Source organism: Lontra canadensis, unplaced genomic scaffold (genome assembly GCF_010015895.1).
Source record: "Lontra canadensis isolate GAN:19392208 unplaced genomic scaffold, GSC_riverotter_1.0 scaffold51, whole genome shotgun sequence".
Classification (NCBI taxonomy): domain Eukaryota; kingdom Metazoa; phylum Chordata; class Mammalia; order Carnivora; family Mustelidae; genus Lontra; species Lontra canadensis.
In genome coordinates this window covers 7,896,910-7,910,714 of record NW_022631045.1, presented here as the reverse complement: position 1 = coordinate 7,910,714, position 13,805 = coordinate 7,896,910, and the positions used below count along the sequence as shown (strand labels likewise).

Here is a 13,805-nt window from a genome sequence, read left to right as displayed (position 1 = left end):
GATAGAAAGTAGAATGGTGATTGCCAGGGGCTGGAGGAAGTGGCACCGGGGACTCACTGTTTAATGGGTACAGAGTTCAGTTGTGCAAGAGGAAAAGTGTTCTGGAAATGGATAGTGGTGATGGTTGCACAATGTGAATATACTTAATGGTTAAAATGCTTATAAAAATGCTTAAAAATGGTTAGCATGTGATATGTTATGTGTATTTTATCAGAATAAAAAAGTAACTAGATGCATATATATGGTCACATGATATATAAAGAAGGTGACATTACAGTATCATGAAGAAGGGAAGCTGATGGACCAATTGGATATCTGTGAGGAAAAATATAAATCTTCACCCCTATCTCACACCATACAGAAATATCAATTCCAGATGAACTGCAAATATAAATGTGAAAGCTAAAACAATAATGCTTGTAGGATAAAATGAAGAACCACTCTGTAACCTTAGAGGAGGCAAGGACTACTTAAATAGCGTACAAAAAGCTCTAACCATAAAAGAAAAAAAAATCAGAATATGTTAAAATTAAAAACTTCTGTTCAACAAAATATACTAATGAGAGAGTGAAAAGGGAAGCCAGAGAATTAGAGAAGATATCTGCCACACACATAACTGAAAAATGACTTCTTAAGACTATCTAAAGAACTCAATAGGTCAGTAAGGAAAGGCGGACAAACCAGTGGAAAAACGAACAAAATACTAAAACACATCAGCGTTTCCAAAAAACCAACAACAAACAAATGAAAAGGTAGTGGACTTCAATTTGTTATCATAGACCTGCAAATTAAACTACATTGAGACACTGCTATAAACCATCAGATTAAAAAGACAGAGACAACTAAGTGAGAATATGGAATCATTAGAATTCTCACCCAGGCTGGTGGGAGTGTAAATTGGTACTAACTTTGGAAACTGTTTGGCAATATCCACTAAAGCTGAACTGATGCATGCCCAATGATCCAAAAATTTCCAAAGGAATGCAACATGTGTTCACTAAAAGACATGTACTATAATGCACAGCAGGGCACTGCTAACTGCCAAAAGAGGGAAACTACTCAAATGTCCATCAGGAGTAAAATGGGTAGGATATTGCAGAACATTCACATAATAGACTGTTAGACAGCAGTGACAATAAACAATCTGCAATAATTCATTGCAGATAATATTCATTGCAGATAATCCAAAATCCACAATAATTCATCAACATGATGAATCTCACAAAATAATGTTATGCCTAAATATGAAGCCAGTTACAAGAGAGTTCATATTGTATTTTTCCATTTACATAAAGCACACAAAACCAATCTATGGTAAGTCAAGATAGTCATTCCCCTTTGGTTGAAAGAGGGATGGGGAGGCAGGTAGTGCCTGGAAGAGGGCAACAAGGGAACTTCTATGGTGTAACCAAGTGTATTTCAAGGATATTGGTACTGATAAACTTAAGAAACCAGACAAAAGAATAATGAGATAAGAAAGATCTCAAGATGGGGTACCTGGGTGGCTCAGTGGGTTAGGCCTCTGCCTTCAGCTCAGGTCATGATCTCGGGGTCCTGGGATCAAGCCCCACATCGGGCTCTCTGCTTGGCGGGGAGCCTGCTTCCTCCTCTCTCTGCCTGCCTCTCTGCCTACTTGTGATCTCTCTCTGTCAAATAAATAAATAAATCTTTAAGAAAAAAAGAAATATCTCAAGATTTTTTGGCCAAGAGTTATAGGATCAGTCATCCAGGAGGTTATGAAGGGAACGGAATTATAGTAGGGGGGATTTTAGGTGTTAAAAAGAACATGCTGTGCGTAAGAGATTGTGCTTGCTGAGCAAGTGGCCAACAAATATCTACCGAGGATCTTTTATGTGCCAGGTGGGGTAAAACTTGGTCAAGATAGAGGGGAGTACATACACACACAGTGTTAAGTGTTGAGGGTGGGGTGAGAAGAGAAGGATTACACAAAAGAAACAAATACAAGAGAGTAGACAGAGAAAGGAGTTCCTGCAATAAATGCTGCAGAATGATGGAAGCCAATCATTATTAAAGTATCTATTTGGGAGATTAGTGGTTATTTACCTGCAAATCCTACCTTGGTTTAAGATCAGGGAATATGGTGAACCAAAAACAACATACATGTAGAAACCCAACTAAAAAACCTGCTTAACCCCACTTTTCTTCAACTTAAGTTGAATGGTCCTTCCTTGCTAAAAATAAACATGACTTGTTGGCAGTTTTAAAAGAAGGGAGATCTGGAAGAGAATCTCTAGGTGGAAACATGCCCTCCCACCCCCGTATCGCCTCCCCCCACAGTCAAAGAATGAAAATTAGATTAAGAAATTGGAGGGTTAGGGGAGCTTGGGTGCCTTCTGCTGGGGCAGTCCCTTAAGCGGCTGCCTTCTGCTGGGGTCATGATCTCAGGGTCCTGGGATCCAGCCCTACATCAGGATCCCTGCCCAAAGGGAAGTCTGCTTTTCTCTCTCCCTCTGCCTCTCCCCTTGGCTTGTACTCTCTCTCCCTTTGACTCACTCTCTACTCTTTCTCAAATAAATAAAATCGTAAAAAAAAAAAAATGGGTGGGTTGGTTTTCCAGTTTTACTCTTTTCCAACTTTGGTGTCAATCCCAGACTACAAATTAGAGCAAACATTAAAGGAGATAGAAAGCATTTATTTGGTAAGTGCTCACTCTGTTAAACTAGAAGATCATACTGCCATGGTGAGGCAGATACGTCACAGATCATTTTTAAAAAGTATATTAAAGGGGCGCCTGGGTGGCTCAGTGGGTTAAAGCCTCTGCCTTCAGCTCAGGTCATGGTCCCAGGGTCCTGGGATCCAGCCTGTATTGGGCTCTCTGCTCAGCGGGAAGCCTGCTTCCCTATCCTCTCTCTCTACCTGCCTCTCTGCCTGCTTGTGATCTCTGTCTGTCAAATAAATAAATAGAATCTTAAAAAAAAAGTATATTAAATATGTTATGTAATTAAGTAGAAGAAAACCCGGGGAAAAAGGAAGGCGTGACCATTCTTGGGAGAGTTTGGAAAAGCTTCACTGAAGCCTTCACTGACATTTAAGTTGGGCCTTGGAGAATGGAGTAGGAGTATGTCAAGAAGTGGAGTGAGGCCAGAAAGAGCCTAGAGTATTGAGGAACAGCGCAGAAACTCGGGACTGGTTTCAGCACTGGGCCATGTGTTCCATATACAATGAGAGAAAGAGGAGCTAGGAAGGTAGGTTGGAGACTAAGGAACAGAGCATCTTCTACAAGAGCCAAGAGCATGATACGTCAGAAGACGAAATGGCACAGAGGTTAGGAGCAACTGGCTGTGTTCTATGCGATCTGCGCAACAGCCTGGGCCTCAGTGTTAGCGTTTGTAACATGGAAATGATAATCTTTGCCTTATACAGTTGCTAGGAGAATGAAATGACTGAATGTGTATCGATCGTTTAGCACAGGGTCCAGCCCACTCACCGCTAAATGAGAATACATCATCGTCATGATTATCAGCCCACCCGCCCCTCCCCGCTTATCGCTAAAGAAGCCAAGTTAGTTCGGTTCGGCCGTGCCCACAGGTCACCGCTCCGCCCTCTCAGGCCTTAGACCTCTGCTCAAAGAGTGGGGCCGGGCCAGAGAAGGGGAGGGCGGGCCCGGCGGGTAGCGTCCACGCCGCCGCTTACCAGGGCTGGGGTCTCGCTCCTCGTCCTCGGCTGTCCCGCGCGCCTTGAAGCCGGGCGGCAGCGCCGGCCCGATCAGATCCCTCGCCATCCGCAGTGGCGGACACTGCTCAAGCACACAACTCTAACCACGCAGAGTCAAGTCTAACCAAGAGGCAACCCGGGATCCGTCGGAAATGCCGGAAGTTTTCCTGGCGCCTACCAATGACGTAGCAGCCCCTGGTTGGCAGAGTCGCGTAATTCGCGAGAACGGAGGTGACGCCTAAGGCTAGTGCCACGTTCGCATGCTGGGTTCCCACCTGGCGGGAGGCATGGCTGAGCCGGCTAGTGATTTCGTGTCTTCTGCAGGGTGGTTGCCGGCATCCGAGCTGACCCCCACTTTGGGGCCTCCGAGCGACACTGCCGCGCAGCGGGACAGCTGGATGCTCTGGGCAATGCTGCCGCCGCCACCACCACCGCCTTCGTCGTCCCCCCCGGTAGCAGGGTCACAGCCTTCCTCAGAGAAGCAGCCCCCTCAGGAGGCCCAGGCTCTCCCCGAGGCGCCTCCTCCCTTCGACGCCCAAATTCTTCCCGGGGCACAGCCTCCCTTCGACGCCCAGTCCCCGCTTGATTCTCAGCCTCACCTCAACGGCCAGCCTTCCTGGAATTTCCAGGCTTCGACATCATGGTATTGGAGACAGTCTCCTGGTGTTTTTCCTGGGCATCAGAACGCTCCAGGTAGGCTCTTACTCCTCTCCTTACCACCCCTTTACTTTTCTTCTCCCCTTCTTCCCTCTCGCACTTTCCCCTTTTTCTTCTCTCTACTTCTGATTCTGCCCTGCACTCTTGGAGGCTGTTCATTCATGTCTCATAATTTGTCCGACAGTAATGTTTTTCCCCGCCAATTTAGTCAGTTCGACAGTTATTTATTGAATTCCGACTATGTACCAGGAACTGGGAACATAGCAGTGAAGGAAACATACAAACATCTCTATCTTTATGGAGCTTAACATTTCCTGGTGGCAGAAGACAGAATAAAGCAGTGTGCATTAGAAGGGAATGAGTGCTACGGAGAGAGACGGCAAAGAAGAAGAATGATAAGTAGGGCAGTTTTAAATGTCAGTGTCAGTCATAAAGAAGGTGACATTCGAGCAAAGGGAGGTGAGCGATCAGAGCTGTGGATAATCTGGGGGGAATGGGGATGTAAGCGGAATGAACTGCAAGTGCAAAGATCTTGAGGCAGGAGCTGTAGATTGGAGCTGAAGCCCATGTGGCTAAAGAGGAAAGAGCCCCTAGATTGGGGAAGAGGGCAGACCTGCTAGGGCCTTGTAGATGTTGGGACTTTGACTTTTTACTCCCGTGATAGGGGTAGTTTAGGGGTGTGACACGATTTGATTTATATTTTAGGATTAGTGGGCCACTGATGGGAATTGACTTAAAGGGAAACGAATTAAGAAGCTTTTGCACTTACGCAAGTGAGAGATATTGGTGACTTGGACCAGGGTGGACCTCAGGAGATGATGAGAAGTGTTGGATTCCAGATGTATTTTGAAGGTAGGGTAGGGCCAACACGATCTGCTGAAGGATCAGATACAAGGTGTGAGGTAAAGATGAGAAAAGAATAAAGTTTTTTGCCAAACAAGCAGAAGAATGGGTGTGGAACAGATTTGGAAGGAAGACCAGGAGTTGAGTTTGGAGTATGTCTGTGTCAAATAAAGATATTGAATAGGCTGTTAGTTTGTACTTTCCAGGGGGAGATTTGTAGCTGGAGCTGTGAATTTGGGCATCAGCCTATAGAGCGTATTTAAAGCCATGAGTTTGTTCACTTAAAACCCTTCTCCAACTCTGCCTAAGATTTAATTTACATTAACTTGAATCCAGATCAGTGTTTGGGTTCCAGCCAAATGCTGGGAATAGGAATGTGCCTAAGACAGTTGTAAGTCAGACGAGATGAGCTCATAAATATAAATCAACACAGCATGACTGGTGATGGAGGCATATGAAAGGTGATTTCAGAGTGTAGAGGAAGTTGGGGAGAGCTTTTGGAGGAAGTGTCTTGGGAGAGGTGTGAGTACAAGGTGAGTTCTGAGAATTGCGCTGTTCTGGTGTGACTGAAGCAAAGTAAGTGGAGGGTATGGAGGGAAGAGTAGGTTGAGGAAATAAACTGAGATCTCCTTAGAGGACTCTGGGAAGCCATTTATAGATTGTCCAGCAGGATTGTGACCAGTGGAGGATTATTTTGTGATGTCAGTGTGCAGGGTCTGTTGGAAGAGAGGGGTTAGGAACTGGAAGACAGTGGGGTAGGCTGTCAGAGTTATTGAGGTGAATGATAAGGGTTTCAGAGTTGAGTCATGGCAATAAGACAGGAAAGAATTTGAGAGAAAGTATATTTCATAAGGCTCTGTTTGCCTGGTGTAAAATTGATGCTGAAAGCACTATATTGGGATTTTATTGTTTACATTTCTACTATTTGAGATAACTGCAAGGAATTTCATCAGGTTAGAGTGGCCACTCCTTTCTTTACTTTGACACCTAAAGTATGTATGGATTTGTAATCTTACCAATTATGTATTCATCTGAAAAATATTTATTTGGTAGACTGTTCTTAATCTTTGTTAATATGTTTGAACTACTATTCTTCTTAGAAGAGGTAGTTTTTGCTTAAGTATTTGTGACATGTTAGGGCAAATAAAAATTTAAAAATTGTGTTGTTGCAAATATTTATTGATTTCTTTTGTTTTTTAGTTAAACATCCTTATTTTCCACGAAACTATGATCCAAAGTTCACTGATGTCCACTTCCCTCCCAGTAGAAAACAGAAAAAAAAGGTATTTTTAAAGATATTCTTGAATGTGACGCTTGGGTCTCTATGTCACTGTTTCATGCCTTATATTTCTGTGATAACGGTCTCAATGTTTTGCATCCATTTTTGACACAGTGAGGCCTTGCTAAAATAGGATCTTAACTTTAAATAAAAACTTTAAGCAAAATCTTTTTGAGAAATAAATGGAGAAATTGTAGAAAAAACATTCAATCCAGTTCAGTATATTTTCATGAATAAATATAATTGTTAATTACATTACTAGTAAGTGTAAATGTTATTAAACCTTGCTGAGCTAAAAAAATGTGTGTGTGTGTGTGTGTCTCTACACACACACACACACACACACACACGTATATTAGCAAATTGGGATGGGAAGGATGGAGTTTAGGGAGAAAGAATGGAAATCCAAACTTTTCTTTTATAAAATTGAAAGCATGGAGTTAAGAACAAATTACAATGACATAAACCTTTTATTTTTTATGATCTTTTTCTTTATAACACAGATATTTTAGGAACAAATATTTCTGTGTTTAAAAAAAGCATTTGCAGGGCTCCTGGGTGGCTCAGTTGGTTAAGCGTCTGCCTTTGGCTCAGGTCATGATCACAAGGTTCTGGGATCGAGCCTCGCATTGGGCTCCCTATTTGGCAGAAAACCTGCTTCTCCCTCTCCCTCTGCTTGTGTTCCCTCTCTCGCTGTGTCTCTCTTTGTCAAATAAATAATTAAAATCTTAAAAAAAAAAAAAAGCATTTGCAGCAGTTTTTCTTGTGTCAAATTCAATTAAAATTAAATTTAATGTTCATAATTCGTTTATCTTCTATACCTAAAGTAATGTCTGAAATTGTTCAGACAAGGTTTTTTTGTGTTATCATTGTTATTTATTATTTGTTTATCTTAATTCATCGTAACGCTTCAGTTCTTTTCAGTAGTGGGTATTTACCATTTTTATGAAAAATTATTTTTTTAAAATCAGGATCAACTCTTGGTTATGCTTCAGAGACCAAATCTTAAAATAGGCTTCCTTTATTCTTTTTTTTTAAAGATTTATTTATTTATTTATATTAGAGAGGGGGAGAGAGAACTCACACATAGATGTGCACAGAGGGAAGGGGCAGAGGCAGAGAGCATCTCAAGCTGACTTCCCCGTGAGCACTCAACAGACTGGGGCTCAATCTCAAGACCCTGAGATCATGACCTGAGCTGAAATCAGGAGCCCTGGATGCTTAACCGACTGAGCCACCCACGTGTCCCAGGCTTCTTTTTTTCTGATGAGGGTTATAAATCTGGTCTGTTTTAAGGTATATAAATGTCAGGGTGCCTTGCTGGCTCAGTTGGTAGAGCATGTGACTCTTGATCTTGGGATTGTAAGTTTGAGCCCCAAGTTGGGTATAGAGATTACTTAAAATCTTAAAAAAAAAAGTAATGTCATTATTTTAGAATGAGTTGAATAAAGTCTACAGCATGAAATTAGTATCCTTCTTCATTTTGGCATGGAAACTGTGTAGCTAATACTAAGAAAATATTGTGCATGTATAATGTATTTATTAATGTAATCCCAACATTAAACAATGGGAAACCATTTCCTATATAGTCTGTCATGGTGGTTATCTTTTTTTGTTTTATGTTTAAACATAAAAATAGAGGGGTGCCTGGGTGGCTCAGTGGGTTAAAGCCTCTGCCTTCGGCTCAGGTCATGATCCCAGGGTCCTGGGATCGAGCCCCACATCAGGCTCTCCGCTCCTTGGGGAGCCTGCTTTCTCCTCTCTCTCTCTACATCCCTCTCTGCCTACTTGTGATCTCTGTCTGTCAAATAAATAAATAAAATCCTTAAAAAAAAAATTTAAAAAAACAACATAAAAATAGCAAATTTGAAAAAAAAACTGACCTTTACTCAATAATGTTTTTTTCTTTTTGGGTTTTTAAAAAAATGTGATATAGTTGTTTTTCCTATGAGTTAGAATGCTGTTTTTACCGTGAATATTGATTATTAGATCATTTTGACATATGCTGTACTCTTAATTAGATTACCAATTTGAAATCTATTCACAGATTATATTTGCTTTACTTAGATTTAAAATTTCTTTACCATACCTGGCTTTTCCTAATGTATTTCCAAAAAATAAAATAAAAGAAACAAATATCCCTTCATTAGAAATGTACTCAAAAGTTTCTCCCACATACAGGGGTTATGTGAAAAATCAAGGTACATACCAGTGGAAGGATAGTTATATTTTTATTGTTGATTAAACTTTTTTTAATCAAAACCCTAATGCCTCTCTGTTTTTGTTTGCAGAAAAGAAAGGAACCAGTTTTTCATTGTTTTTGTGATACCTGTGATCGTGGTTTTAAAAATCAAGAAAAGTATGAAAAACACATGTCCGAACATACGAAAGTAGGTTTTTCTTGGTTTCCCTGAAATTGATAGCAAAGTGGGTATATTTGGTAGAAATTCTGAGCTTTTTTCCATAAAAGTTTATAATTTTCATGGAAAAGTTGTTTGATTATTGACAAATTGAGACTGAGACCCTGGGATTTGCAGTTTGAGGGCGGGGAGCCCACTGCTTCAGCAAGAGGCAAGATGGCGGCAAAGAAGGGAGGTCCGACAGCTGTGTGTGTGCATCTTCTCTGCTCTGTAAGGGTGCTGGACCTCACCTACGGTCCCCTCTATCACCTTTGTGTGTTTTTTCCCCTTAAACACTCCCCTTGACTATTTAATCACACTGTAATTTGCCGTGGCCCATTACTCTCTAAGGATGGTCTGGACCTTATTAAGTACTTTTAAGAAATTTTTAATCAGAATGTTCTTAATTTGGAAAGGTTCTTTTCAGTTAATAAGAATGCCCCTTCAACTTTGGGAATTAAGAAAATTTTATAACATTGCCGATGTCATGCATTTACTAAGTAGAGAACTAAGTGATATATATTATTGTTTTATATGCTTTGAGAATGTCATTACTTTTTAAATACAATCCTGTTTTGAAATGCTGTTTTGTTATGGATGTAAGTACCAGATGATAACACAATATAGATGGGATAACTATGTAATTCAACCAGATTATGTCTGAATATGTAGTAGTAGGGTAAATTTAGTATGGAAAACATCGAATGGTCTTTTTTTTCTAAACTCTTTCAGTGTCCTGAAGTAGATTGTTCTTTTAGTGCACATGAGAAGATTGTCCAGTTCCATTGGAGAAATGTAAGTTCTTGTGTGGGTTTTTGTTTATTTTTAAATTCATGCTCTTTTTATTTCATTGATTTGCTATCCACAGCTCTTCATTTACATAGCCTAATAATAAGTAACAGTCCATGGAGTACTTTGTACTTTGTATTATTTAATTTTATCCTCATAAACCACTATGTGAAGCAGATAAATATTGGCCAGAGTTAATAGATTAAAAAAAAAAATGACTTGTCCAGGGCCTTAGAAATGATTCTTGCACTTGAGTTTCTTGACCACACATTCTATACTTGTTTTACTATGTGGTGCTGCTTCACATCATTCTGTTTATTCATTTATTTTTTAGTTACCTCAGTCAGTTTTGGTTGGTCGGTCATTCATTTGGGTATTTGATGTCAGTTGAGAAATAATGACATACCTACTTTGTAACCAAAGTTATGTTACTCCTTTTTTCTTTATCAATAGCACTAATCTAAACACATAAAAAATTACTCTTTTTCCTTTAAAGGAGGAGTCATAATAATGGATAGATAACACCTGCTTACTTTGTTTTAAAATTGTCTCTGCTAATAAATTTAATGTTGAGTACAGAGTCTCCATTATCCCTCATGATACTGGAAATTTAGTCAGAAACATACAACATGAGGGTGCCTGGCTGGTTCAGTCAGTATATCATGTGACTGTTGATCTCAGGGTTGTGAGTTCAAGCCCTTGGGGACATGGAGCCTACTTTAAAAAACAAAAAGTTAAAAAACAAAACAAAACAAAAAACAACCAACACATACAATATGCTTTCTGATGTTCAGCAGGCTTTTTTTCCCTAGATGCATGCTCCTGGTATGAAGAAGATCAAGTTAGACACTCCAGAGGAGATTGCAAGATGGAGGGAAGAAAGAAGGAAGTGAGTCAAGAGTTCAGAACTAGTGAAATAACTTTCTTGTACTGCGGCAAGGTTGACTACTTCCAAATAACGCCCGTTCTGGCCCTAATGAGTACTTTGAAAAAGGAAATGATGATGTTTTTTAACATTGCAAATATTCCTCTAAAAATGACTAGTACTAATTTTGCTGTTCTTCGGGGTTGGTATATAGTGAATTTGAGATTGTTACTTGATGTTTTAAAAAGAAGTGTACAGTTTTTACTAGGGCAGTTTTGATTCATTGAATTCCCATATAATGTTGATACTAGGGAATGGGGGTGTGAGCTATATTATATGAGGTTTGTTATTGAGTAAGTTTTGAGAAGACCTAATAGGAACTCCTTGTGAATAACTGGTGTTGTCACGGGACCGTACTCTACTCTTTGAGGGGAGCTACTGCATGCCTCCTATGTTAGATGTTCAGTGCTCAGGCAGTCATGAGTGGGTGCTCTTATTCAAAGATATATAATACTTCACTATGTTTTTCTTTTGATCTTTTTTTTCTCCCCCAGCAAAAACTTGTTGGATGACTGCAGTATGCTTGGTAGAGGAAGTATAGCAATGATACATGCGTTTATCCTTAATTAAAAAAAGACCAGGAATTCTTTCCTGTGAGTAATGGCTAAGAAAATTCAGCCACAGCATGACTTGTGGCTTTATGATTGTTAGGGAGAAAGTTTAATAGATGTCTAGCTAGATATACTCGTGAAAAATCCCAGTGGAACACTCTTTTGCTATCTTCTCAGAAAGGAATATGACAGCTCACCCTGAAACCGAAACCAGGCAGAGCTATTGAATGGTCAAATGCATTTTTAAGTCAGATGATGTTTTTCTGGAGTTAAAAAATGAGGTACCTGTACCCCTGGGGCTAATAATACATTGTATGTTAATAAAAAAATTAAAAAAAAAATGAGGAGAGCCTGAGATGAGAAAGAGGATAGTTATCTTCTGAGGTCAAGAAAGGTACTTAAAACTTTTTGGGCCAGCAGGTGAAAATTTTTGCTTTGTTCAACTTAATTTTTTAGTTTATTTTTAAATTCAACATTTTTATTTGTAACAAATAATTTGACACTGTGTTGGCATTATGGAAAGAGGATGTTAGTAAAATTATTGGTCTTTATTATCACCACTGTTGTCATCCCCAGAGTCTGGGTATGTGAGTGAGATAAGCTTGATCGGATGCCCAGCAAACAATAAAGTATGACTTGGCACGTTTTATTAGTTCGTTAATATGTGCCGTGGGTACAATGTGAAGTTGTGAGTAAACGTACCAATGAGAAACAGCCCAGGGTATCTTAATGCTTTTGTATAGCACTCACTGTCTCACTTGTAAATCTCTTAAAATACATGTTGTTTTTTTTTTTTTAATATTTGAGTATAGTCGGCACATAATGTCATATTGGTTTCAGGTATACAGTGTAGTAGTTCAATAAGTCTATAGATTATGCTGTGCTCACCACAATGTAGCTACTGTCCGTCACCACACAACACTATTATACCATTGACTATATTCCTATGCTGTACCTTTTATCCCAGTGACTTGGTCATTCCATAACTGGAAGCCTGTGTCTCTCACTTTCCCTTCACTCATTTTCCCCTTCACCCATCCGTCCACCCACTTCCCCTCTAGCAATCATGAGTTTGTTCTCTGTGTTTATAGGTTTGATTCTGCTTTTTGTTTATCATTTAGTTTTATTTTTCAGATTCCACATATAAGTGAGGTCACATGATTTTTTTTTTTTTTTTTTTTTAAATTTGGTAGACAGAGATCACAAGTAGTCAGAGAGGCAGGCAGGAGAGAGAGGAGGAAGCAGGTTCCCTGCTAAGCAGAGAGTCCGATGCGGGGCTCCATCCCAGGACCCTGGGATCATGACCTGAGCCGAAGGCAGAGGCTTTAACCCACTGAGCCACTCAGGCGCCCCCACATGATATTTGTCTTTCTCTTTCTGACTTACTTCACTTACCATAATTCCTTCTAAGTCCATCCATCGTATCTTTAATTTTTAATTTAAACCCACTTGCATATGTAGTGTCATGGCAGATGTTACACTGTTAGGTGAAAAAGTTAGTGACTGCCCTTTAAAGCTACAGGGATAATTCTGTGGGAAACCAGCATAAACATAAAGATTTAGAACCAATTGAGAGCAAACAGAATTTAGTCAAGGGGTATATAAATATCAGTTATGAATAATGTAAAATGCAGAGATGGATGAGGGTGAGGGGATGATCAGAAGAATTTAATTTTGAAGCAAGTAGAATCTAGCTACTTAGAATTTTAGTCACATCTTTGGCTAACACATGAAGGAGTTTAAGCCACCAGGAGTAGAGTATACTGGAATGCCTTTTTCTCTTTACCTCCTAGGCAGAATCTTATCTTGAGAGACCTGTGTCAAATGTCACCTCAAATGTCACTCTCTTCTTAATCTTCATTTTCTTTATCTCAGTGCTGCCAGAGTACTCTTCTCTAATGAGATAAGGAACTTGTATTAGAATGTAAATTTATATATTACTTTTTTTTTTTTTAAGATTCTATTTATTTATTTGACAGACAGAGATCACAAGTAGGCAGAGGGGCAGGCAGAGAGAGAGGAGGAAGCAGGCTCCCCGCTGAGAGAAGAGCCCGATGCGGGGCTCGATCCCAGGACCCTGGGATCATGACCTGAGCCGAAGGCAGGGGCTTTAACCCACTGAGCCACCCAGGCGCCCCTACTTTTTTTATTGAGAGGAAATCTTGGTGAAGATGTCAGCTGATTTAAATATTTACTTAGTAACATAGTTGGTCTATACTCTGGCTTCAGCATGTGGATTGGCTGCCAATCCATGGACCACCCTAACCTAAGGCAGTATGGACTACCTCATTTGTGACTATGTAGCTTATGAATACAACCACGGTAGCACCTGTTGCATAGTATGCTAGTCATCCCTAGTCTTGGACATCTTTGATTCCACTGCACTTTGCACTGTGCCTGGAATTTAGTATGTGGAGAATAAATACTTGTTGATTGAATTTCTGTTAAATGGTACAGGGTAGGAACACCCAGTCTCAGCATGAGGGGAGCTCAGCCAATTGCGTGGTCAAACTTAGAAGCAGTTAGGACCATAACGTGGTTTGACTTAGTGAAGAACTCAATATGCATGGCATATTGAAGCACCTTGCTCCCTTTAGCTGGCTTCTTTGTAGATAGAGTTGTTTCTCCTCACAGCTCGCTAAGTGTGTGGTTATTTTGTTGTGTTTTGTTTTTTGCTTTGCTTTGTT

The 13,805-nt window shown here is 40.0% G+C and overlaps 2 protein-coding genes across 3 annotated transcripts in view; one reads left to right on the top strand and one right to left on the bottom strand.

The window, feature by feature from the left end:
* GPALPP1 (GPALPP motifs containing 1) overlaps positions 1–3,835 on the bottom strand; it is a 43,230-nt gene extending 39,395 nt beyond the window's left edge. For both annotated transcript variants that reach the window (XM_032873987.1, XM_032873988.1), the window contains exon 1: positions 3,655–3,835. In XM_032873987.1, coding sequence (XP_032729878.1) covers positions 3,655–3,742 — 88 coding nt within the window. In that variant the 5' untranslated portion in view covers positions 3,743–3,835. The remainder of the gene's footprint in view (positions 1–3,654) is intronic.
* Positions 3,836–3,916: 81 nt separating this feature from the next.
* Positions 3,917–13,805, top strand: part of NUFIP1 (nuclear FMR1 interacting protein 1) — a 44,370-nt gene continuing 34,481 nt past the window's right edge. Inside the window, exons 1-5 of the mRNA XM_032873986.1 lie at positions 3,917–4,368; positions 6,376–6,458; positions 8,746–8,844; positions 9,586–9,648; positions 10,455–10,531. Of these exons, the coding sequence (XP_032729877.1) occupies positions 3,936–4,368; positions 6,376–6,458; positions 8,746–8,844; positions 9,586–9,648; positions 10,455–10,531 (755 nt within the window). The 5' untranslated portion in view covers positions 3,917–3,935. The remainder of the gene's footprint in view (positions 4,369–6,375; positions 6,459–8,745; positions 8,845–9,585; positions 9,649–10,454; positions 10,532–13,805) is intronic.